The 25,011-nt window shown below is 42.4% G+C and overlaps 1 protein-coding gene across 2 annotated transcripts in view; it reads left to right on the top strand.

Moving 5' to 3' along the window:
* Positions 1 to 25,011, top strand: part of SETD5 (SET domain containing 5) — a 40,332-nt gene that overhangs the window by 5,950 nt on the left and 9,371 nt on the right. Inside the window, exons 4-19 of one of the 2 annotated variants that reach the window (XM_088171421.1) lie at positions 2 to 60; positions 515 to 648; positions 1,689 to 1,727; positions 3,252 to 3,494; positions 8,504 to 8,652; positions 8,973 to 9,090; positions 9,490 to 9,599; positions 9,885 to 10,131; positions 10,321 to 10,401; positions 12,808 to 13,098; positions 13,932 to 14,252; positions 14,741 to 14,983; positions 18,295 to 18,424; positions 19,602 to 19,855; positions 22,190 to 22,246; positions 23,686 to 24,153. In XM_088171421.1, coding sequence (XP_088027547.1) covers positions 2 to 60; positions 515 to 648; positions 1,689 to 1,727; positions 3,252 to 3,494; positions 8,504 to 8,652; positions 8,973 to 9,090; positions 9,490 to 9,599; positions 9,885 to 10,131; positions 10,321 to 10,401; positions 12,808 to 13,098; positions 13,932 to 14,252; positions 14,741 to 14,983; positions 18,295 to 18,424; positions 19,602 to 19,855; positions 22,190 to 22,246; positions 23,686 to 24,153 — 2,944 coding nt within the window. Of the gene's footprint in view, position 1; positions 61 to 460; positions 649 to 1,688; positions 1,728 to 3,251; positions 3,495 to 8,503; positions 8,653 to 8,972; positions 9,091 to 9,489; positions 9,600 to 9,884; positions 10,132 to 10,320; positions 10,402 to 12,807; positions 13,099 to 13,931; positions 14,253 to 14,740; positions 14,984 to 18,294; positions 18,425 to 19,601; positions 19,856 to 22,189; positions 22,247 to 23,685; positions 24,154 to 25,011 lie in introns of both variants that reach the window. The other variant, XM_014872364.2, reaches the window with a different exon arrangement.

Genomic DNA, 25,011 nt, shown 5'->3' with positions numbered 1-25,011 from the left:
GAGGAATGAGCAGGGGGAAGGTGATCAGACTCCGCCGCCGGAAGCAGGACAACGTGTCAGGTGAGTTTGAGGTTATAATTCAGATAATGGTGACTTTTATTTTCTTTCTACAAGACCTTTGTCTTTTGGATGCTGTAATCATCTAACTCTGATCAGTGCCAGCTAATGTTCTTTGCCTCCCGACCACTGGGATTTTCTCCTCTCCTTACGCTTCACCTCAGTTAGCTCTAGGGAAAATCAGATTATCTTGTGAACAGAAAAGGAGAATTTTCATCAGTGCTATTCTGTGACATATCAGAAGTTTGGAACACCTGTTCCCAGTTCGGGTGGGAAAACAGAGTAGATGTAGTTCTCTCAGGGAAGAGCTGTGCAGGGGCAGCAAGTTGTCCTGATGAAAATGGACATAAGGGTAAGCTGTGCTCTCAGGGATGAGAAGCTCATGAAGCACTTGTCTCTCTAGGCGGGGACAGCAGTGCCACTGAGAGCTGGGATGAAGAACTCTCTCCCTCCACAGTGCTGTACACGGCCACGCAGCACACGCCAACCAGCATCACGCTGACCGTCAACCGCGTCCGCAGGAGCAAACCCAAGAAGAGGAAGAGGAGTACAGAAAAGGCTCGTGCTGCTCCAAAGACCAAAAAGATCAAGGTATGTGGAGTGAGATAATGTTGCTGCAGTTCCTACCAAATGCTGTGCAGAGTGTTGTTAGGAGCAGGTTGACAAGCTGGCAGTAGACAAGAAATTTTTGTTCTGTCAAGAATTGCTCTTTGGGGTGTAATAATGGGACGCCTTGTATTTGTGACCTGCTCGGGTACGTGGCTGTTGGTTTAAAAATTACCTTGCTGGAACTCCACCCTTATTTCCCAATGCTGTCCATTCATGCTCAGCGCGTGGACTCAATTACATATTTTTTCCTTTTACTGTATTAGGATTTGGGGAAATAGCTTCTGGAGTCTGGCTGTTTGTGGCAAAGGGTCAGTCTGTGAATTGAATGAAAAATGAAGGGAGCATGGTATTTTTTAGAAGGCTTTGTTGAGGAATTTGGACTGCAGAGCTTCTTGGCTCTGTTCTTCAGGGACAGAGTGCCTGTGTGGAAAACTATGTAGGTAGTGATGAGCATTTGTTGAGGGATGACTTTACTGTCTTGTTTGTGAGGGTTTGGGGACTGAAATAATTTTGAATTGCTTATATTGGAATACAAACATGAGAGCAGCTGGTTCTTTCCCATCATCTGCCAGCTTTACCATGATTTTCCACAGGTTAGGTTTCCCTTGAAGTTCTTGTGCTAGGCACTGATTAAACAAAACTCTGGAGGCAGGAGCTACGTGAGGTCTGGAGGGGTTATTTTTTTTATTGTGAACCACCTTGATTCTGTTGCTGGACCTTTCTTGTATGAAAGCAAGTGGAGTTAGTTGGGACAGTTTGGGTTTTAATCTTGGCATTTTTACTAAGTGTGAGGCATGTTTTTTAGTTCAGAAATCCTGGCCATCAAGCTTTTCAGCAGTTTCCACTGGATTTGCATTGCAGTCTGTTTTTGTTCAGGTCCACTGTTTCTTGTGTAGGTTTTCCTGTAATTCTTGCTATCTTTTATTAAGGATTGGAGTAAGATTTTATGTGGTTTTGGGATCCTCATTCTTAGGAAATCTATAATACTTTGTTTTTTCTCTCTCTCCTCGTCTGGGGGACAGGCTTTTCGAGAGGGCTCACGAAAGTCTCTGAGGATGAAGGTGAGTAGAAATTACAACCCTCTGTGATGGTGGTGGGATTTTTTTCCCCTTTATTTTGTCCCTTTTTTGGTTTGCCTGGGCAATTTCTGATTGTGGGGCCAGCCTTGTAATAGACTCAAACCTTGCAGAGGCCTATTCAAAAGGGTATCACAGGAATTGCCCCTTGAACCTTCCATTTGCTTCTGATAGCTTCCAGTCAGATAATGCAATCCAGTTCTGAGAGGTGATTGATTCATGGCACTTGGGAGTGGGGTGTTTGATGTAAGGGATGTAGAACTGGTTGTGGCTGCTCTTCTGTGAGGGCAGTTATTGTTTGATTGCATCAAAGCTATTTCAAGCTTGGACATCAAAGTAGTTCACAAGTTTAATATTGGGAGTCCCTAATAGTACTGCCTTGTTTCTCTCCACATCCTCTTAGTAGGGATGGATGGACAATATATTTACCTCAGACTTCCTGCATTAGTGGTAGGTGTGGCCATTGAATAGGAAGGTTACTTGACAAAAAAGTAGACTTGAACTGTGAGCTGCATTTGTTTCTAGACACACAAGAGGTGGCTTAAGGTTTGCTCAGTTCCACCTGACTCCAGTCCTGCAGCTGGCAGTGGCTTCTAGCAGGTGGCTCAGAGGAAAGAGGACAATCCTGTGGTGTCCCTATGCACCATCTCCATAGTATACAAGTGACTTGGGAGGGTAAAAATGCATGAAACTCTTACTGTTTTTAATATATATGATTAAAATAATGATTGCTCTGCACTTGTCCTTGTTACTAAGACCTCAGTGTCATCCATGTCTCAGTGCTTTATGAAGCCAGTTGAGTTACTGAGCTCTGGAGTATTTGTTGAACTACTTGAACTATTACCAAGTAAAGAATGAAGCTTAAGTGTTTTTCCTTCTACCAGCTTCTGTTTTCCCCTCCTTTATAAGACAGTCTAAACGGATTACCTGATTTTGCCCTCTCTTCTTTACTCTGCTTAAGACTTGCAGTTTTAACTCTCTGGGTATTAGCTTATGCTCTACATTCAGTTTCTTGAAACTCTGGTGACCATTTAGCTAGAAGGTTCAGGACTATTTTTGGATCAGTTGCTGCAAAGATTGAGATGCAGTCAGCATCATCGAGCACTGTGTTAGCTGTGAGTGGGTTGACTGTAGGACAAGCCTACATGAGATTTATTTGCCTTTGTGTATTCTGTGCCTTTGCTTTTTTAATGTACTTAATTACTTTTCCAAAGTGGCTTACAATTTTTTTTCTGGCTGCATGCTAGCCCAATTTTATTTTATGTAGCAGTGCCAAATACCAACTTTCAAGAGATCTTAGTTCTGTACAGAAATCTCAGTACATTTTTAAGTGACACTGTTGTACAGTGTTCTGGAGGGTGCAGATGCTGAAAAATGTGTCCTCATAACCAACAGTTACATAGCTTGGAACAGATTTGCCTTTTTTTGTAGCTTATTCATGTGCTTGGAGCACTGTGGATAAGTTTTCCTGCTGTGTACTATCCATTCATTCTTTGCTGTTTGGTGCAGAATTCCCCTTCTGAAGCACATGCCTTGGATGAAAACACAGCTGAAGGGTGGGAGAATCGGATACGCCTCTGGACGGACCAGTACGAGGAAGCCTTCACGAACCAGTACAGTGCTGATGTGCAGAACTTGCTGGAGCGTCATTTAAACTCTAATAAAGACTATGTGGGCAAAACTGCCATGCTGGACACAATCAACAAAACAGAGCTGGCCTGCAATAATACTGTTATTGGGTCCCAGATGCAGGTAAGAACAAGCAGGACAGAGGTGGAGTGGGTCAGGGCATGGGTGAGCAGTATTGTAGCTCAGACATAGGCACAGGTTTGATACACAGTGAGCCAGAAATTATGCCAGTACAGAGAGAGATTCACAAATACTTGCAGTAGACTAAATCAGTGTTGCTAAGTTGGGGATATTTTGCACATTTCTGGGATGTGGGTAACAGGTATTTTACTATAATGCTTCGGTCACTGAATGGCCTGAGGCAGAACCAGATCTGTCACTTGCTGGAGATAGGAAACTTCCTGCTTTCCTGCTTAATTTATTTTTTATTTCTCCACTCATGTTGTATGAAAGGCTATTTTATTTTAAAGAACCTTTCAATTATTTCAGTATTTTGGATTTTGGATTATTTGGACTCTTGTAGCTTCCAAATACTGAACAACTACAACTGATTTTAGGAAGCTGGTCTCTCCCCAACTTTGCAGCTTTGAGCAGTGGTTGGTGTCTTGCCATCAAACAAGCAGAAACAGGAAAACAATGTGTTTGTGTGGTGTATGTCCTCCCCACTCATACTCTTCTTAGCTGTTGTTTCATCTTACCTGTGCCTTATTGAACAGAGCACGGCATTCCTACACAGTTCAGGCTTTTCTGGGCCTTCTTTGTCCAGGAGAATGGAGATAGTTGCATCTGAAAGGGTGGGCTCCAAAAGAGAAGTGGGACACTTCTTCTGTATAAAGGGAGCAAAGTGAAAAACCTGAATATCAGGTATATGTTTGTGCTTGAATCATTCTTGTTTATATCAGCTGACTCACTCAGTGAAGTTCATGTGCTCCCTCCCACCTTTCCCTCTGCTTTCATGCAGGTGAAGCATTTCAGGCAGAGCACAGATATTGCCAGTAAGGGAGAGTGCAGAAAGAGGACTTCGGACGGACCAAACTTTCTTGCATTCTTGCCTCTGGTTCTGCAATAAATAAGATTTCTTGACAGGGAGGGTGTTGGGGAGAAACGCTTCTTGCTGGCTATGTGAGTAGCCTTTCTAAAGAGGAAATGCAGGAAAGAAAAAGTTCTACTTCTCTAGAAATCTTAGTCTTTTTTGAGACTAAATGTAAGCAATTCTGTCTGCCTCACATGGATTTTAGGAAAAGTCCTGAAATAAGTAATAAAACACATGCTGTGTTTCTTGATGTGTGTACAGCACGACACAAGACTATAAAAGATACCAAACATAAATGTACTTGTTCTTGTCATGATCTCTCAGCCTCTCCCTTCCCAGTACAGACATAGGTTTTCCCATAGGAAAATGTGGCCAGCATTCCAAATCAGAAGACTCCAAATGTGATACATACCAAAGAAACAAAAAAGTAGGAACTTGGAAAACTTCATAGTGGGCTGTAGTTACTGTAAACAAGCTGTTGGTAGGTACTTGTCATTGCACATGCTGGGAAGGTGTCAGGGGACTTTGTGGTTTTGTAGTTTCTCTTGGACCCTGAGGAAAAACCAGGTGTCTGTCCTGGGTTGCTGCTTGTCAGCTCCTGTGTCCTGTTGTCTCTGCTCAGAAAGTGGCTGTGGAGTGTTGTGAGGAGGGCACCTGCATAGATGTGGAGCACGTGCTCTCATGCACTGCATTCTATTTTTGTTTCACTCATTTGTCTCATCTTTGGTAGGCAAACTGAGAAGGCTTCCTGTTTGCATCAGTTGTCTATTAAGTAGGTATCATTATTGAACACTAAAATAGCTTTTTGCTGAGATAAGGGAAAATAGGTGCTTTGAGTTAGAAAAAAATCAGGAGGCTGTGTCAATATACATTTGCCAACTGTGTAGAAATATTGTTGTTGCTCTCTTTGGCCATGAAGGCTCTGGAGAGAGGAAAAAGGAATAAAAATAATGTTTTATATGCCCTGCATACTCTTAATAGTTCAGAGAGTCATTTGACTTAGGTCAACAGTGAGGCAAGTATATACTTAAAAGAGATTGAGATGTGACCTAAAAGCTTCCTCAAACCAGGAACAGTAGGGAAAGATGAGTTAAGAGTTATACATGGAGGATATGGGATTCTCTTCATTGGAATATTTGGGGTAAGACAAGAGGAAATGGTCTCAAGTTGCACCAGGGGAGGTTTATATTACATATTAGGATTTTTTATTTTTTTTTTTAGCAGAAAGTTTATCAAACTGGAGCAGGCTGCTTGGGGAAGTGGTGGAGTCAGTATTTCTGGAGGTATTTAAAAGACTTGTGGATGTGGCACTGAGGGTTATGGGTTAGTGATGGACTGGACAGTGGGGGGTTACCACTCGACCTCGATCTTAGAGGGCTTTTCTAACCTAAATGATTCTTTGATTTTATGATATACCAGTTCTCAGCTGTCCTCATGATGCAAAGTGAAAGTTGTGAAAATATTAAGCTGTTAAATGTTATGAATAAAATGATCTTAGTCCTGGCTACTGCCAGTTGCTCGACAAACTGAAAGCTGTGAATCACTTTCCTGACTGTTGTTGCCAAACCAAACCCAGGGTTAGTATTTGCCCTTTGTTGCCTCTGATAATTGCTGACTTGAGCTCAAACCCCTGACTGATTTCACATTCTGAAGTGAAGAGCAAAAGGGCCTTTATAAAATAAAGCCACTGAGTATTATGCAGATGTTGCTCTGCAAACATATCAGAACAGTTTTGGCTGATTAGCAGTCAGCAGTCCCTAGCCTGTGACATGAATAAAATCATTTGTTCTTTTCACACATGAAAGCATGGCAGCTAATCCACTTCATATTTCTAAATTCAGAGAATGAAAACAAGCTGAGCTGTGTCTTACCAGAAGAGCTGTGAGATCATTCCTGTTTCACCAAACTCAGATAAATAAGTTCTACAGATGCAGAGCTTCTCTTTCCTGCACAGACTTTCTCCTCCTTTGACCACCCCACCTTATCCCACTTTATCCCAAGCTGTTTTCTGGCATGAGGTGAAGAGTAATACAAGTCAGTCATAGGCCAAAGGTGAGAGTGAAGGCTACCAGACATTAACTTGAATCTCTGAAAGATATGGTCTCGTTATACTCATCAGAGTAGTAGAACAGTTTAGGTTGGGAGGAGCTACTAAAGGTCATCTGGTCCAGCCCTCCTGTGTGGGGCCAGCTTAGGTGAGAAAGTATAAAAACAAATTGGTGATAGTATAGAAACAGAATTATTCAGCTGGAGACACACTGGGTCCTAATTCATCTAATAACTTCAGATACTTTCTTCTTATCTTCTGTCATACACTAGGAAATCTGGTCCCATTTTTTTATTCCTTGTTGTCACAGTTGGATAGTACAAAGTGCTAAAAGTAATTTAGCCACTAGTCCATGTAGTGTAAACAGTCTCATCCTACAGTTTGCTCATGTCATGGGTTTGCTGATCAGAAATCAGGACCAACAGTGCAGTTTCTTAATCTGGAAATAACGTGTTTCTGTTATGCCACTTGAGTGGACTTAAGGAATTCTTTGTGAGCTTCTGTCAGGACCCAAGTCCTGAAGAGATGAACACCCTGAAAGGCTCTTCAGAGTCTCCAGTACATATATCCAGGTTTTCCCAATTGCTGACAGATAGAGTGGTATAAGACAGATAAACCCCCATAGGCATGACAAATTTAGCACTGGATTGTATCTCAGGAGGAGCTCTGGACCATTACTCCCATCTGAATAGACTTCAAATGAATATTTTTTTAAAGCTGTCTTTATCTTCGATCTGAGTGAGAGAAGTCAACAAATAGATCTTAATTTACTAGCTCATCCAAGATCTGCAGTATAATGTCTTATAGAAATAACAAAAGTAATTTTCCTGAGGAGGTTTTATACAGAGGAGATACTAGATCACAGTCAGAAAGAAAGGTTTAGTATTTTCATGTGCTCAGTACAAGTGTTTTGCTGGGTTCCCAGTGCTGAGTGCTGCCTTAAGACATCAACTTTTATATCTGCAAGGTGTGTTCTGTCATTATTCATTAAGGGGCTGAGCCCCTTAAACTAATTTTTATCCATTTCAGTAGAGTGCTCAGTAGCTGTTTCTAATGAGAGCTCTCTCAAGAAAAGTTGGGAACTTGCTTTCAGTAAAATTTTGTGGTTTACTCCCAGTTTAGATACATGACTGTCATTATTACTGAAGTCAGAACACTTAGGCTTCAATTCATTCTGGAAAAGTATCAAAACTGGGCTCTTACGAGCAGTGAATAGAATGCTTAGGAAGGAAAAGGCTCAGCACTGGTGCTGAGGTAGCCAGTCATCTTCACATAATCTTTACTTGCAGAGAGGTTCAGTCTGTTAAGTAAGAAAAATACTTTGTTTTTATGGAATAAGTCTCTCCTATATAGCCTATATAGCCTTCCATTATTCCATAAAATATGTCATATCTGGATGTCTATACTTAAAGAATGTTGTGGTTTCATGCTGTCAAGACACATTGTTGTGAAAATCCATTGTAATAGAGCTGCAGACTTTAACATATGTTTTAATGAACTGTCACTACTTCATTAAAAATTTATTTCCTCATGTTAAAAAAATTTAAAATCAACAGCACTAGCTGAGCAGAGATACGTAGAGAAGTTTCTGGATGGAGATGGAGATGGAAATTGTCAGCTTAAGTCTTTGGCCTGTTTGTTGGAATTTACCATCCTCTGCAGAAGGAAAAGCTTGCATTTTTGTCCTCTGAATGTGTGACAGCCTCAGTTTAGGGAAGATCTGAATTATTCTGGCTGTGAAAGTGGCCATTCCCAGTTAGTAGCAAGTGACAGGTCTGGTTATGCCTCCTAGCTGCAAGACTGACATACTTGGTCTCATAGATTTGTCAGACTATCGTTGGAGGAAAGGAATAAATACTGTTTGCTTTTTACAAATATTATCAAGGTTACTGGACTAAATTGTTACAAAATAAATAATATTTCACCTGTGTTAATAATATTTCTGTGTGTTGCTATTAGAATATTTTTTTCTTTTTATCTAGGTAAAATATTCTTGATGAATTAGAGGCCTTTGGTTCAAATTTTCCTCTTTTGCTCTGGTTTTTGTTACAGCTGCAGTTGGGAAGGGTGACTCGGGTTCAGAAGCACCGGAAGATCCTGAGGGCAGCAAGAGACTTGGCACTAGATACCCTTATAATTGAGTATCGAGGGAAAGTTATGTTACGACAGCAATTCGAGGTCAATGGGCATTTCTTCAAAAAGTAAGAGTACTATGAAATGATTGGTATGAGAGCATCGTGGCACAGTGAGACTGGTGTCTCTATGGGATAGTGCTCACTTACAGGGTCCTGTCAGCTGTGCCTTGCATAAAAATGGGAAATCAAATATATCACCTCAGCTTGATGCTCTGCTTATAGACCAAACCCTATGAAATAGACCTTTGAAATTGTTGGAAGTGCATAAGCCTCCAGAGTAATAGTGCTTATGGAAGTGCTGCTTCCAGTGAAGTGAGGGATACCTGTTAACAACAGTGCTGTGGGAATTGGTATTTTGGGATTGAGATGTTGTGTTGCTTCTCCAGGCCATATCCCTTTGTGCTGTTCTACTCCAAGTTCAATGGCGTTGAGATGTGTGTAGACGCCCGCACCTTTGGTAATGATGCCAGGTTCATCAGGCGGTCCTGCACTCCAAACGCAGAGGTAAATTCCCTCTTCATCATCACTGTAATTGCAAATACATGTTTTACATAAGCTTAGTGCTTTCCCTAACTTAAGTGCACTAAATGCAGGTAATTCTCTGTCTCTCTTGCTTGTTTGATGGTTTATACTTGGAACAGGAGGGAGATTTTTTTGGAAGAGAAAGATTTCTTTTATGTCTTTCTTTTGGCTGCACAATGATACTGAAGGGTAAGCAGGTTGTAGTAATTTTAAGTGGAAAAGCACAGTATGACAAGAGCAGTGAAGCAGGCTTTTCCCTATGGAGAATTTGGGATAATTATTCATAGAGTAGAATAAGAGCTACTTTTCAAAAGCTTCCATCTTGGAAGTAGGAAATGCAACCTGTGGAGACGTCAGTTTCTTTCTACTTTGTTTAACAAGGTTCGTCATGTGATTGCTGATGGGATGATCCACCTGTGCATCTATGCTGTTGCCACCATTGCCAAGGACACAGAGGTTACCATCGCCTTTGACTATGAGTACAACATCTGGTGAGTCCTTCACCTCGCCCGGGAGCTCTCCACTGCCCTCCTGGACTGGACATCTTCCTCCAGCCCTTTCCTCGCATTCTACATATTGCTCCGTTTTCTACTGAATTGCATTTCCCGGCTATTCTGTCCAGTTCTGCTGGCATATTCTACAATAGAGGCCATAAGGTAGCCTGCTGTCCTTGCTTTGGCACGTGGTGAGATGTTTAGTAGGAGATGTATTGAATGTCTCTGTGCAGGGGTTAAGAAATGAAGAGTGACACGAATTATGTTTGTGTTTTGGAGCAGCAATTATAAAGTGGACTGTGCGTGTCACAAGGGGAACCGGAATTGCCCTGTGCAGAAACGTAGCCCAAATGCTGCAGAACACCTACCTCCACCTGTTTTAGGCACACTGATTGGGGCAGAAACACGCCGGCGAAAGGCCCGCCGAAAGGAGCTAGAAATGGAGCAGCAGAGCATTGCGTCGGATGAGAACAGCAGTCAGCAAACTGAGGAAGTTCCTGAGGGACCTGCAGCAGTCAGTGACAATGAGGTAAAATATTTGGTCCCTTGTTATGTATGTTACCATTCAGTGCTGCAGTTGTCTGATCCAATAGCATTGGAATCCTCAGAATGGAAACTGCAGGCAGCCTTTTTTTAAATTTTAGCACCTTAAATTATCAGAGAAATCTTGGTAACTTCGAAACAGTACTGGATTACTAAATCCGGGTTTCTCTCTCAGGTGCAAGAGAAGGAGGAGAAACAAGAAGGGGAGAAAGAGGAGCCTGTAGAGGAACAGGGAGCCTTGGTTCACAGCAGACGGGCAAGTACCTCTCTCTCTCTGGGTTTCACTCTCTTTAGGACTTGCTTCATGCAGTGACCAACAGGTCCAGTTGGTTATTTCACTTGTTTGAACTCAAATCCCATCTGTTACTGATCTTCAGTTATGTGATTAACAACAAGGGAAAAAAAAAGTGTGGGGGGTGGCGGGGGGGAGTAAAAAGCCACCCAGGTTTGGTTGACTTCGAGTCACAAGATTTATGTTAGGGTCCTGCAGATTAGGAGATACACTATAGATTTGTTTCCTCATTGAAAGGCTTAACTGTTACTTTCAGCACAGTTCTATAGTCTAAAATACACCTTTAGCAAAACCATCAGCACCAGATTCCAAAAAGGTAATTGGATGTTTTTTATGTTCCTGCTGCCCTTCCTTATTGCCAGTACAAGAATTTATGGCACTATATAGAACCATAGCATAGTTTGAGTTGGAAGGGACTATCAAAGGTCACCTAGTCCTACCCCCCTCAGTGAGCAGGGATATCTTCAATTCAATCATACCATGAATCAGAACCCGATTTTTCTTAAAACTTGATCATTTTTGCTAGGTTAGATTTGTAAACAGCTATCTGTTCAGTGTATAGTTTCATAAACATGTTGCCATGTGGGGAAAGATGTAGGATCAAGTTGCAAAAGTTAGTAAGAGGAGTAGACCACCAACAGTACTATTGGTGCTTACTCAGGAAATCTCTGTCTTTCCAAGTTACTGTTGTCTTAAGCAGTCTTCTTGATCAAAATATATGTTTGTGCTCTGGGATCTTTGATAATACAGTCCTTTTTTAGCCTTCATCTTTACTGAGTAGAGCTAGTGGGTTTTTTTCATGTGTTACTTATGGCTCCTGGGATTGCTGCTTGGATAAGAATGTTTTATGCATGTGAATGGAGCCATTCTGGCTTTTAATTCATTAATTTGAATAAACAAGAGAAAAATTTTAAAAAAAAGCAAATACACAATTAAAACAACCAACCAACCAGAAACCCAAGGAAGAAAGCCAGAAAAATTGCTCCCATCCTTTTACCAGCCAACAAATGTATTGAAGCTAGGAATTCTCTATTTTTCTTTGCTCACCAGTATCATAATCACCTGTCTTCCTCTAATCAGAGATGTGGATCTGCCAAGTGTAAATTTCCGGAGCATGCTTTAAATGTTAAAATAGTGCAGCAACTTGGAGAGCCAAGGGCCATCCAGTGGAGAGATCCTTGGATTAACTGATGGATTTTTTTAGAACAGATGAGATAAAGCAGCCAGTTTCCACTGAAATTTGAATGAGAGCAGTCATCCATCAGATTGGCCTTGAAGCTTGGAGGGACGATTTCATTTTAATGCAGGGAGGCAGATCTCTTTTTGGGACAGAATAGTTCAGTAAGCCTAAGTGAAGTGGTAGTTTCCTGTCCGCCTGTAAGCCCTGTTCCTGTAGGTTGCACCAGTTAATCTGCTTTAATGCGATTCAGTTTTCTATACTTGGCATCAGGTAAATACCCATATCTATAGTTTCCCCAGTCTCTCTTCGTGTGTGTGTGTGTGTGTGTGTGTGTGTGTGTGTGTGTGTGTGTGTGTGTGTAGTATTTAACAGAAAACTGTAAAGGCCAGGCTGTGGGCTCCAAGATACTTTCTCCATGACAAATCTTAGAAGACACTTGACCTCACTTCTTAAAACCCACTTGATTCTTGCCTGTCACTGCAACATTATTGTGCAGGGCTTTTTATATGCATAATTACCAATTACTCCTGACACAACCAGGTGATAAGATTTCCTGTCCTTTCTGTTTACCTACTAAATTGACTTGTTTTACCTCTCTATTCTCTCATGTTCTGTTTTTCTTATCCACTATGTAAGCTGCTTAGACCAGAGCTTTTATTTTTGAGCTGGGTCATCTTCTGACATTCTTGCTGCAAAAAGAATGAATCTGGAACATTTTAATCAGCTTGTGTGGTGTATTACACTTGCTGCAAATTACTGATTCATGTACTTCTGTTGCCCCTGGCTTCTGTTTGGTTCTAACGGTTGGTCATTAGCAAATAACTCTATTTGTTTCCAAGTCATCTCTTCATTCTACTTATGCTTTCTTACGGTTTTTAGTTCTTCAAAATTATGCATTTCCTTGTGGCTGTTTTATAAATATAACTCAATAGTATCTAAGTGGTCCTATTTAAGAACAAAGTTGAGTTCTTCTACTTGTGCTACAAACACATGATTATGTTGTTATTCTGGGAAATTTGCCATATTGAAAAATGCAAATAACTGATAAGAACCGCTTCTCTCTGTCCTCTGCCTGGCTTTTGTCATTGCTGTTTGGCAGTTGTTCTCTTTGTGCTGCTTCCCATATCTGTTCTTGCCTTGTTTATGTGCATAATTCACCATGCTTACTTCAGTTTACCCTTGTGTTGTAGTCTCGGGAAGACAGGAAGGTAGAAGCCATCATGCACATGTTTGAAAACTTAGAAAAGAGAAAGAGGAGACGAGAGCAACCATCAGACCGTAACAGCACTGATGCTGAAATCAACGTCAATTCTGAAGCTCCTGAGGTGGAAGAAGTAAAAACAGAGACTCCTGAAACTGAAGATGGAAGTTCAGCACTGAGTGCTCCTCCGCCTCCTCCTCCTCCTCCTCCTCCTCCTCCTCCTGTTTCTAACAGTACCAGCACTACTGGGGTGAACACACGGCGGTCCTCACAAATAGCGGTAAGATGAAGATAGAACTGTTTGCTATCTTGTACAAAGCTCAGGTGCAGCATTTCTAATCATAAGATCATTCAGGTGGGAAGGAGCTTTGTGGGCTCTCTAGTCCATTCTGAGATAGGGACAGCTCTTAAGCTAGACCAGGCTGGCCAGTGTTTTACCCAGTCTTCTCTTGAAAACCTCTAGGGATGGAGATTGCACTTCTTCCAGTTCATGACTGTTAGGTTGAAAGAAATTTGTCGTGTATCCAGTCTGAACCTCTCATTTCAGTGTATGTCCACTGATGCACCACTGCATCTTATTAGTGGCTTCAGGCTGTTTGTAGGAAGACTGCTGTTAACATCCCCCTCAGTCCTCTCTGGGCTGAACAAGCCCAGCTCCTTCTCCAGGTGAACCCCTTTTGTACTGGTGTGAGCTTAAGTTGGATGCATAAGTGCAGTGATGGAAAGTTCTTTTCATTTTGTTTGGGTTTTCTTTGACCCAGTCTACTTTGGATGCATGTGTTCCCATTTTATGGCAGGGCTTAGACACTTGCCTGGAGTACTCCATGTGAGCTCTGGTCAGGAATAAGAGTAGTTACCTTGAGACAAGCAGCAAGTTTCTTACTGCTGCTTTCTTCCTAAAGACCCATGTTCTGTCCTTTAAGAATGCAGAAGACAAAACGATAATGTGCCAGTGTTGAAGGGTCCCCAAGGCCATCTTATGAACCAACACAGAGTCCAACAAGATTTTGAGAGTCAGGTAGTGTCAATAAATAAATCTCAATTCTTGATCCTGTATGCAGAGAAAAGGAATACTCTTAGAGGTGCTCAGACTAATGACAATTTATTTTGTAGGATGCTGTCCCTGAAAAAACAGTGACTAAGCCAGCTCCAGCAAAACCTTCCAGGCCCCGACCAAAAAGTCGCTTCTCTCGATACCGGACCAGTTCAGCACAAAGACTGAGAAGGCAGAAACAAGCTAGTTCCCAGCAAGCTGAACTCACACAGGCTGTCCCAGAGGAAGGAAGCACTGCCAGCTTGGTAACCACAACAGATGTCAGCAGTGTGGAAGGGCCAGGAGAAGGCAGACAGTTGACAGGATCTGACCCAACTGCTATCCTGGCTACAGGATCTCAGTCTAATCGAGCTGCAGTAAAGTACCCCAAAACAAAAAAGGTAAATATGATCAAGTGCTCAAGGTTGGGATGCCAGATATTCATTTAGGATGCAGCCAAGAGTTTAACTTTCAGCTTAGAATTGAAGACCAAGAAGGAATGTGGCTGCAACAGTCATGTACTAGCTAGGATAAAGTTGGAAAGGAGGAAGAATTGCAGAAGTTAGCAGGCAGCTGCCACATACTGGGCATAAATTAGCTATTAATACATTTAGTTTTGTGTCTAGAAACTAGTTTTGAACAGGGTGATCGAGTTTTTGGAGAATCTTCTAATAAGATGAATGGAGCATAAAATCGAACTACTTCTGTGACATTGGGTTGTCTCCAACAGGTGAGAATTGGGTTTGACACAGGAAGTCCTTCCTGTTGAAAAGGAGGGGGGTTTTAGCATGTGGGCTGACCTGAGCATTGCTTCCCATACACCATTTTGCCATATTGCCTTTCTTCTTTCACCTGTGCTGGTTGCACTGATGTGTGTTTTCTCCTTCAGTACCTTGTTACAGAATGGCTGAACGACAAGGCAGAAAAGCAGGAGTGTCCAATTGAGTGTCCTCTGCGCATTACTACAGACCCAACAGTTTTGGCAACTACCCTAAATATGTTGCCAGGTCTCGTGCACTCCCCGCTGATTTGTACCACACCTAAACACTACATTCGCTTTGGTTCACCTTTCAACCCTGAGAGACGTCGAAGACCCTTTCTGTTGGATGGCATTTACAGCTCCTGTAAGAAGGTATGTTTCCTTGTGTCTTACCTTTACACAGTGTACACTCATCTTACTGGCCCCCTTGTAAAGCTGTTGTGTCCTTTTGGAGTTAATTTCCGTGTATTCCTGCTGAGCTTATGTGCTGATAGAGTGTCCAGGCTATGACTGCTGGCCTCCTTGCCAGAGTTCAGTTTTCATCCTTGCCTTTTACCATGGTAGAACAACTGTCCTGTGTCTGCCCTTTTAGAAACATGTACTTTCGGATCAGCAGTGGCTGTTTATTATCCAGCATACACAATTCAAAGAGTGTTGATTGCTTCCCTTAGAAAGTTTTATGTTACTACGTTCACAGAGGATGGTTGGCATTGTGGGGATAGGACTGTGTTGCAGAGGACCTCTAGAATCCAGTGCCTCAGTTAAGATCTATTGTCTTTGGAGAGCCTTTGTGGTTTAAAACCTTTGAGTTTTTCTGTTCACAAGAACAAGTCCACAGCTCTTTGTTTTTGCATCACAGACTGCCTATCTGCAACAGATACTTGAGGCCATGCAGGAAGCCTGAACCAGGCCCAGCTAAGGATTTAGTTCCTCCAGAGATGACCAGTAAATGCCAGTATTTACCCATCTGCAGGGAAGGCAGGGTAGTTCACTCAGTGAGATTTGTATCGAAATCCATCTTCCCTGTTGGTTTTGCTCAGAGACTTTCCAGTTACTGTGTGATTACCTGAGAACAATTATACAGAAATCTTTTCTGCTCTCCCTGTCTTGGTGGCTTTCAGGTACCATGTCCTGGTTTCTTTGTTTGAGGGTGTTTTTCCAGAAAGAATCTTTGGACTTCACTGTTTTCCACCTTCAGCCAATTTGTTGTCATGCCCTAACAGTCTCTTCAGTATTTCCTTCATAGGTAAAGCTCTTCATGGTTCGTATATAGATGTATGACAACACCTTGTCTGTTTCTGTGTGCCTGGGCAACCTCCCTCATGCATCTTTAAGCTGAGAGCTGCAAGGTTTGAGCTTCTTTTGAACCTTAACAGTGTCTTTGAACTCCAGGGAAGAGAGAACCATCCAGAGCAAAGCTGGCAGAGTTATTTGTGCTCACTGTGCTCAGTGCAGTTGCCATACAACTGGCCAGCAAGCTCAAAATTGAGGGAAAACTATTCTCATGGAACAAGTCTTCCAGTCTGTTGCATTTGACTCTTTTCTAGTCAGATGATAATTCTCACTGCTGGATAGGGAGTGGACTTGTCTCACTATGGATGATTTCCATTTAGTCCACACCTTCCTTGAAGTTGTCTCCAAGACTAGATGTTGTGTTGCAGCTTGGACATTTTCAAAGCAGAAAAGTTGCTTTGTGTCTTCTAACCTGTACCCATTTTGTGCATCCCAGTATGACTTGAGTTTTCTTTGACAGGTTGATTTAAACTTATGTTCAGTTTGTGATTTTTGTATGTTTGTTAGAACAACCCATTAGTTTTATAGCCTGTAGAATTGTAGAATTGTTTGTTCTAGCCTGTGCTAAGCTGTGTCGTGTTTTTCTCTATCCATTTTCCAATTTAGTAGGAAAATTATTAATGGTGGCATTCTTATTTCTTAATCTGAAAACTTAAATACGGTGCCGATTCCATTAAATAGTTAATAAAGTACTGAAAGTTGCTGTGTCCAGAACAGATGTTGCAGAAATAATTAGATTTCTACTTTTTGATGTAAGTAATTGTTAACTGTTCCAGTGAGGGGTTTCATCCATTTCGTAGGAGATCCCTGGCTTTTTCTTGGAAAATGCTTTTTAGCATTTGGTGGTTTTATGACTTAAGAGTCTGGAGATGTAGAAATCTCCTCATGTTCAGGAATGTTTAGAAAACCCACAGGGAACACCTCCTTTTCAGCCAGCTGAGGTCTAGAAATGGTCCAGAACTTGATGATACGCTCTCTCAAGACCTGATCTGTGTCTTGTCTACTTTTGACTACTCAGCCAAGGAGGTTGATTTATAAAGGCTGTTGAAATAGATCACGTATTTTCTTGGATTGTCAGCAGGCCTCATCCTTAAACTACTGAGAACTGTGCCAAAAACTCAGCTGATGATGTCAGTTTGCATCCAAAGCATGGCAGTGTCTGAACCTCGCAAGGAAACTGAACTGTAAGCTGCTCTCACGTTAATCACACACTGTGCAGTGACTTGGCTGTCAGATCAGATGCCACGTTTGAGGTAGAGGTGCTCCAGACTGGCTGGCACTTCTCCCTTTTGCTGGCGGCCACAGTGGAATCCTTTGAGTTCCATTTGAACAGAGAAGAAGCGTCTGCAGTACAGTAGCGAAGGCCATCAAAATAGATCCTGTCACCTGCTCTTCATCCTCGCATTGACGTTTTCACTTTGAGGATTGTGGCCACTGAGTTTGTGATGTACTTTCCTGATAGCTTTGAGGAATCATAAGACACACACGTGTATCTCTAATGGGATACACATTGCTGGCATGCAGATGAACTGTGGATTGCTGAAAGGTAAAAGTACAATTTTAAACCTCTCTAGGACAAGAAGAGTCTCATAAAGTGAGTCCCGTGGGTAAACTACACCAATGAAAATTGCTGTTTGCTTTTTTCCTGCAGTTTGCCATCATTTCACTGGATCACCTGTGTGTTTTCCCTTCTGTTGTGGCAGTTACCTTTATAGTAGAATAAGCAGAGATTCCTGCCTGCCATCAGGAGTCCGTTTGCATCAAGATACAGGGCTAGCACACCCACTGCAGCAGCTGATTTGCTGAGGCTTCAGTTCATGTTCGCTTGTGTGAGATGTGAAACATCCTCAATTGTCCATGTTCAGAAGACTGCAGTGACTTATCTTTTTTATTAGTAGCTGAAGAAAAGACTTGCTTTTATTATTTTTTCTTGGTTTACCCTTCTTGAAAACTGCTGCTTGCATTTTAATCATATTTTTTTGCTCAAATTTGCTCTCCTAGGCAAGAAACAGATTTTTTGCAAAAATCAGTGGTTGTAGATAGTTCATTATATTTGTGTCCCTTTTCTTTTAAATTATTGTTGTTTTAATAGTTTTAGGTGCCACCGTTCTGCATTTTTATATTTATAATTTGCTGTTTATTTATCTCTGCTACTGTACTGCTGATGATAACTGCTCCCAGAACCCATGTCAGGAAGGGCCCAGCCCCACCACAGTAGATGGTGGGCTCAGTGCTGACAACCGTGTTCTAATGCACACCAGCGAGGTAACACCACGCTGCTAAGCAGCCTGCCCTGCTCCACACGAGTGTAGGAGTTGGAGTGATTCCTGCAGGATTGCAGAGAAAGTACTCGAGGAGTTTCACGTTTATGCAGTCTCGTTCTGTTTCAGCGCTGGATCAAACAAGCCCTGGAAGAGGGGATGACTCAGACCTCACCAGCTCCACAAGAGAACAGAACCCAGTGTCTATACCAAAGCAACGAGAACAGCAGCTCCTCCAGCATCTGCAAAGATGACACAGGTAAGTGCTCAGCACCATCAGGGCAGCTTGGGCACTGGAGTCAGGCTGGGAGAAGGTGCTGAATATTAAAGGCAGCTGTACAAGTGACATCTTAATGTGTCCTGCTGCATGATGGCACAGTTTATGGGTAGGTGAGAATGTTGCTTTGCCGTTCATTCAAATTTCTGCAGACCCGTTCTAGCTTGAGCATCTGTAAAGTTTCTCAGTATTTTCCTGTGAAAAGATAATTACTTAATATTGCATTATCAATCTCAGTGCTGAGGGATGTCTTGTGCAATGGAAGGGAGGGGGTAGAGGGAAGAGAACCCAGGATCATCTCTTTTCAGCAAGATGCTGTTAAAAGGACAACTAAGCACTGATTGTAGGAAAGTGTAGCAAAATCTTACAGGCACATGTGTAATAAATTACTAAATCTCAAGGATGGAGAAGCTAAAATCTGTAAGTAAAGAAGCAGAATGCTTTAATATTATGTCTGAATTTACAGAGAAGGAGAGTGAAGATCAGCCCAGTCAGGGATCAGTTTTCCAAGGATAACAGACAGGAAGCTAGACATCACACAGATAATACAAATTTGATTGTTGAAAGGTTAGATGAATAGGAATTAAACAGAATGCCAGAACCAATAAATGCACTTCTCGAGCAAGACCTAACCTGTAGAATTTACTGGTGAATTGTTTTTGTTCTTTTTTAAACTAAGCATTAAAAGAGATTATTATTTTGAAGAGAGGCAGGCCTGAGGGAAAGGCTTTATTCTTTTGTGCTTGGGCTGTATTGATGTAGCTTATAGGAAACTATTAGGTTCAGGTAATGATAACTGAGCTGCCTCTGATTTGTTTGTAAGAATCACAATGACATGTCCTCTGACTTCTCTATTGTCTCCTGTCCTCTTTTTAACCTTTCCTGTCTCCCTTTTCCCTAGCTCCCTCTTGTGCTTGCTTCTAGTTGAAGTATTTGCTTTCCTTGTTCACTGCACGTTCCTAATGATGTATTGTTCTGTTACCAGTATCTAGAAATTGATGTAGAAGTAATTCAGAGGTGCTTCATTTTTAGGAGTCTTTTGTAGTTGCATTGAAGACTCCTGGGCTTCATTTGGGCTGAGAGTAGGGGGAAGAAGACAACATGCGATTTGCTCATGGTCAGTGTTTCAGCCGTGTCCTCAGCTCAGTTTGTCTTTCAGACTTGCTGAGTCCCCTGAAGAAATGGAAGTCTCGCTACTTGATGGAGCAAAACGTTAAGAAGCTGCTGCGGCCGCTGTCTCCTGTCACGCCCCCTCCTCCCGTCCCTTCGGTCCCCGGCGCAGCGAGCCCGCAGCTGGCCACGCCCTGCTCGTCGCTGCCCGGGGAGGAGGAGACTCGCAATGGTTACGGCATCATGTTCTCACCCATCCCCTCTCTGGCTGCCAGCCGCTGCAATACTCCACTACAGTTCGAGGTAAATCTGCCCGGGGCTGGGTGTGCTCAAGGGAAAAGAGCAGCAATATTTGTAGGCGAGGTGGAACTAGGGACGCCTTCCTTTTTGAGTATGTATTCCTGAGCAGCATCACAGTCTTAGCCTCAAGAGCACTGCTGCCTTTCTCTTCTACTTCACTTCTGGGTAGATCCCCTGCTCTGTGAAAAGTCAAACTTTGCTACAGCTCAGCCTCCCCTCACTTTGTAGCTATCAGTAACATTAGTCTTATCTTTATTTCTGCAGAGTAGCTCCTAAATGTCTTAGGTTTTTCAGTGATCTTTAATCATCTCCCCCACTTCAGATCTCTGTGATCTTTAATCATCTCCCCCACTTCAGATCTCTGTGCCAATGGGGTTTTCAATCCTTGCTGCTTCCAAAGAGTACAACTATTCCATTTCTCAGAGACTGTAAGACATCCATGGCTCCTCTTTCCCCAAACTGCTTTCAGTAACCCCAAGTATGGTAGCAATACTTCATGTCATCTTCCACTATATTCTCTGGTTTTCTTTAGGTGGACTAGGTAGAAGGAAATTGCCTTAATACTATGGATTTCTTGATAGTTTCCTTCTGCAAAAATTAGCAGAATTAATGAGCAGGCTGTGTAGGTGGTTTCCATAGCTCTGAACTCTGTGGGAGAGTTACCAGTATTCATCCAGTCAGGACAATCCATTCTGTGCCTGTGAATACGGATCATGCTGTTAGCAGGTTTAGTTTTATTTTTTAGTATTGCATATTTTCATTTAAAAAGCCTCATGGAAGACTTCAGGACGGCTGCTCATACTCTGCCAGTCAAAACCATTTTAAAAAATGGTGCAGTGGTGGCCTGCTCCATACCAGGGACTGACTATCCTGCAGGAATCCCTCATCTCTTTGCAACAGGGCAAATATTCCTTCCTGGTACTTTCAGCTTAGTGTGCTTTGATGATTTTGGATGAGAGCCCTTTCTTGTAAGCTGTTTGAGAGGCAGGTCTGTAAAGTTTAGCAGCGAAGATTGTGGAGCATTGAGGAGAGAGATGAAAGACTGTTTCAGGTGGAAAGTGGTTGAGGTGACAGATCAGGGCACTATTGCCATGACCCTCCACAGTCTAATCATTCCTTTCCACTTTGGTGTTAATTGGCCCTGATTTTGATAGTTATCTATAACTTACTTGCCTTTTACCTTTTTTCCTCTTGAAATACTGTAACAACTCACTGGACCAAAGTTTGAATGAGTGAATGCATTTCTCCAAGTATAAACCTGTGAAGAGAGCAACAGAAAAATTCTTCCATCAGTTCACAAGTTTCCTCAAGCAAGCAGAAGTTGTGACTTGCCATCTTGTCTTGCTAGGAAATACATTTTTTAAGAAACTTCCTTCTTGACTGATTTCCTAGCTGCTCTCTATAAAACTTGTATCACAAGCTTCTGAAGCTCTGTTTGTCAGGTTTTTACAGATTAAGGTTTTTCAGACTCAGTTTTGTGATCTTTTTAGATTGGAAACAATTTAGAGGATGCTTGGCCCCTCCATATTCATAAGAGTGGCCAGAAGCATGATGACATGCCTCTGCTATTTTTGTGGAGTTTGTCAAAACTTTTTGTTAAGAAATTTCTGAGATTCCTCAGTTTTCTGAGGTTTTCTACATTGCAGAAAACAGCGACTCTCTTGCTACATTTCTCTGATAGCAACATAGCTCTGGGAATCCTGCTGCTCTGATTCTGTTTTAGGCCTGCTCAGTAGCATGGAAAGGGAAGTGCTTGGGGAGAGCCCTTAACTGTGCTGTCACATGCATACACTGCCTTCACTGAGAGGTGCTCGGATGATACAACATTTCATAAAGCTGCCTGCTCACACCTCTTCTCTTGACTTGAGCTGGAAAGGTAGCCCACAGTGGATTGAAAGAGACACGTTTGTTTTATAGTATATGTCTATGAAAGGTCACCTTAAGTCTTTGGGGATCTTAGTTTACTTCCTGGGCTAAACCAGCTGTTCTTCTCTCCCATGTTCTCAGACTAAAAACCAAAAGTGTCTTTCTCTATACTTCATGGTGCAAAATCTGTCTGGCAGCATCAGAAATCTAAAGAGTTAGCTGCTGCTTTTCCTAACATTCATGTGCTGTTTTGGGTACTAAGTTGCATCATGAGATGCAGTAACCCAGTCCTATTTGTGCTTCTAGGAAGCTTTAGAAACTACTTAACCAACCATGATGCTGTACAGGCTGGGACCAGTTGTTGGAATAGTTGTTTAGAATCGCCATTGCTAACCTGTGTGCTTTTGTACGTTGTAATTGCCTCTTGACTTTGGAAGTAGATGAATAACTAGATGCTTTTCCCTCCTCTAGAACGTATCCTCCCCCGAGAGCTCCCCTGCGCATAGGCCCGAGTCCATGTCACCTGAGGTAGTTATGGCACCTGAGCATGTGGGCTGTGTGTGTGGTGGGGAGGGGAGGGGAGGGGAGGGGAGGGGAGGGGAGGGGAGGGGAGGGAGGAGGGTGCAGGCACTGGGAATAAGGGTGGAGCTTTAATCACAATAGGCTGAGGAGAGTTTTCAGGGTTATCACAACAAAACAAACAAATTGAAGACTGGAATTAGGGCTTGTTGGCCCTGGTGGGAAACAGACAGTGCAAAGACTCAGTATGTCACAGCTGCTGAGGTGCAGGCAAGAGATTTGGGGACCCTGGAATTACCAGCACCAATTTCAGACTCAGCCCAGCCCATGAGTGGTCTGTGAAATGTACTGAGTAGTGGCCAAATGGCTGCTGGGGAGGGAAAGCATTCACCATAGTTTTGACTCACAAGCACACAGTGGTACACCTGACCTGCTCTCTTCAGCCTTGACTTACCACCTACTCACTTGCAGACTGAAAATGCTGAGGAGATGGTAGACAGTAGTATTTTGCTTATCCTGACCTGTTGTAAAAGATGAGATTAACTACTTTGCTCAGTGACTGTTTCATAGTAGAAAATATGTGCTCATCTCCAATGTGGTGGATTACTTGGAGCTGTAATACAGCAGGGGAAATGTTCTCAGCAACAGCAGGAGAGCAGAGTTGGTGCCTGGTGCACTGTAGTCCTGCAAAGAGGATGAAATCTTGTCAGTTATACTCATTGTCTGAGATCCTGACATATTAATGTGGTGAAGGAGATGATTATTCTGCTGTCCTGGAGGGTTTTTGGCACTTTAAGTAGATAAATTAATATACTGTTGTATCGTTGCCTAGTGCTCCACAAACTCTGACAGTGCAAAGATGATGCCATTGTGGTTTTGTTGGAAATGTTAAAATGTAAAAATGCAGTAAAAATTAAATGAATGTACTATTGTTAGAGATTTCCAAAGCTCACAATAAGTGAAAACAAATGGCTTAGAGGTCCTGGGTATTCTATTGTTAGGAAGTTAGTAGTGGCTGACTTGGGACAGGCAAGAACTTGGCTAATAAAACAGCAGAAGGACAGCAGGTCTGTTCTATTCTCTCCTGGCTACTGCTCTGTGTTAACATCAACTTGGGGATGTATGAGGCAATTGAAAATGCTGAGTTTAATTCATTAACTGCCTGGGGATAGTGTTGAGCTTTATCCTCTTGCTGCAGAAGGACTGCTGAAGAGGAAAGGGCATCCCATATTGGACAGCTGAACTGATCATTGTTTAGTCTCAGTCATTCCCCTGTGGAACGAGCAGAGCAGTGCAGGAAAGAACCAAAGGGGTAATCAGAAAGGAACGGGGAAACAGGAAGGTAGCATTGTACAGAAGGTTTTCTGACTTAAATTTCTGTCCCTACCCTTGCTTGACCCTTTTCTTGACTACCCACCCCCCTCCTATATCCTTCTCGGATTTTCCAGGTCTGCCTCCGATCCGACCTGGATTTGAAGGGTGGGTACCTGGATCCCAGTGCAAACACCTGCCAGGAACGGCCGTCGCTGCTCAGCTTTGCATCCTCTGATGTGGCTCCACAATCCTCCATAAACTCTACTTCAGAGATGAACTTCCCAGGGAAAAGTGGGGAAGCACAGATGCTGCTACGAAGCTCTGATCAGGCTTTTCGGACAGAGTTTAATTTAATGTATGCCTTCTCCCCACTGAACGCTATGCCACGTGTGGATGGGTTGTTGCAGGGGTCTCCTCCTTTGGGAGAGAGGAAGCCAGTGAATTCAGAAGCAGGATGCTGCAGCTCTCCTGCAGAAGGGTATTTCAGCAGACACGAGTCAGGGCTGCTCAAAGAGACAGTGCATGGATCCATGTCCCCCTGCAGCGAGAGGGCTTCTGAAGGCACCAGAGCTGCTCCCCAGAATCCGCCACAAAGGAAGAAGGCAAGTACTCCTGTAAAAGAAATTCTTAGATTGCCATGATGTTTACAGTTCCCACTCAGGTAACTGCAAAGACTTACAAGGAGAACAGAGAGAGTCTGGGCAGGTTATCCAGGCATCCAGTGCCTGGGTGAAAACAGTTGTTACAAGAGAGAGAGCTACCCTTTAGGCAAGGTTTTGATGTGAGAAGTGGAAAAAAAAGACACCATAGTGCAAACAACATCTTCTGGGATCACAGAAAAATGAGCAGGATGCTGGCAGCTTTCATTAACAGTTGTTAAACTGAGACAAGACCCAGAGCAATAACACAGTGCAGCTGTACAGCTGGGGGAGGTGTTATTTATCAGGATGAAAAGGGTCCTTACTGGGAAAGAGGGTGTAATGTTTCAAAAGAAAACATAGGCTGTTTACTAGAACATATTAGAACATTTCCATAACATTGCAACATAAGTAAGATGAAGGTTATTTAAATTTTAGCTCTTTGAAACTGAAGACACATGAACATAGTTTAACAAAAGCAGAATACATACTTGTTTCTTACAGCAGGCCAGTGACTCTCATGAGACTAAAACTGAGGTAAAATGTTAAGTCAAGGTAGTGCTGTGATAAAATTGGGTACTCATGGGACAAATATCATTGCTTTTTCCTGTGCTTGGATCTTTTTTATGGCAAGTGTGGTAACTCAGATCACTTGTATAAGGGTCCAGATGCATGAAATATCTTATTTCCTTTCCATTTCTGGAGTCCTTTGATTTTTTTTCCTTTGGTTTTTCTTTTAAAATTACACTTTACTTAAAACCTTCATATGTTGAGTTACTTTTGGAAATACCCTGCTCAATATTTTAACATCATAAAGCCTTC

The sequence above is a fragment of the Sturnus vulgaris genome, chromosome 11, assembly GCF_052056855.1.
Source record: "Sturnus vulgaris isolate bStuVul1 chromosome 11, bStuVul1.hap1, whole genome shotgun sequence".
Taxonomy (NCBI): domain Eukaryota; kingdom Metazoa; phylum Chordata; class Aves; order Passeriformes; family Sturnidae; genus Sturnus; species Sturnus vulgaris.
This window is presented reverse-complemented; position numbering and strand designations above follow the sequence as displayed.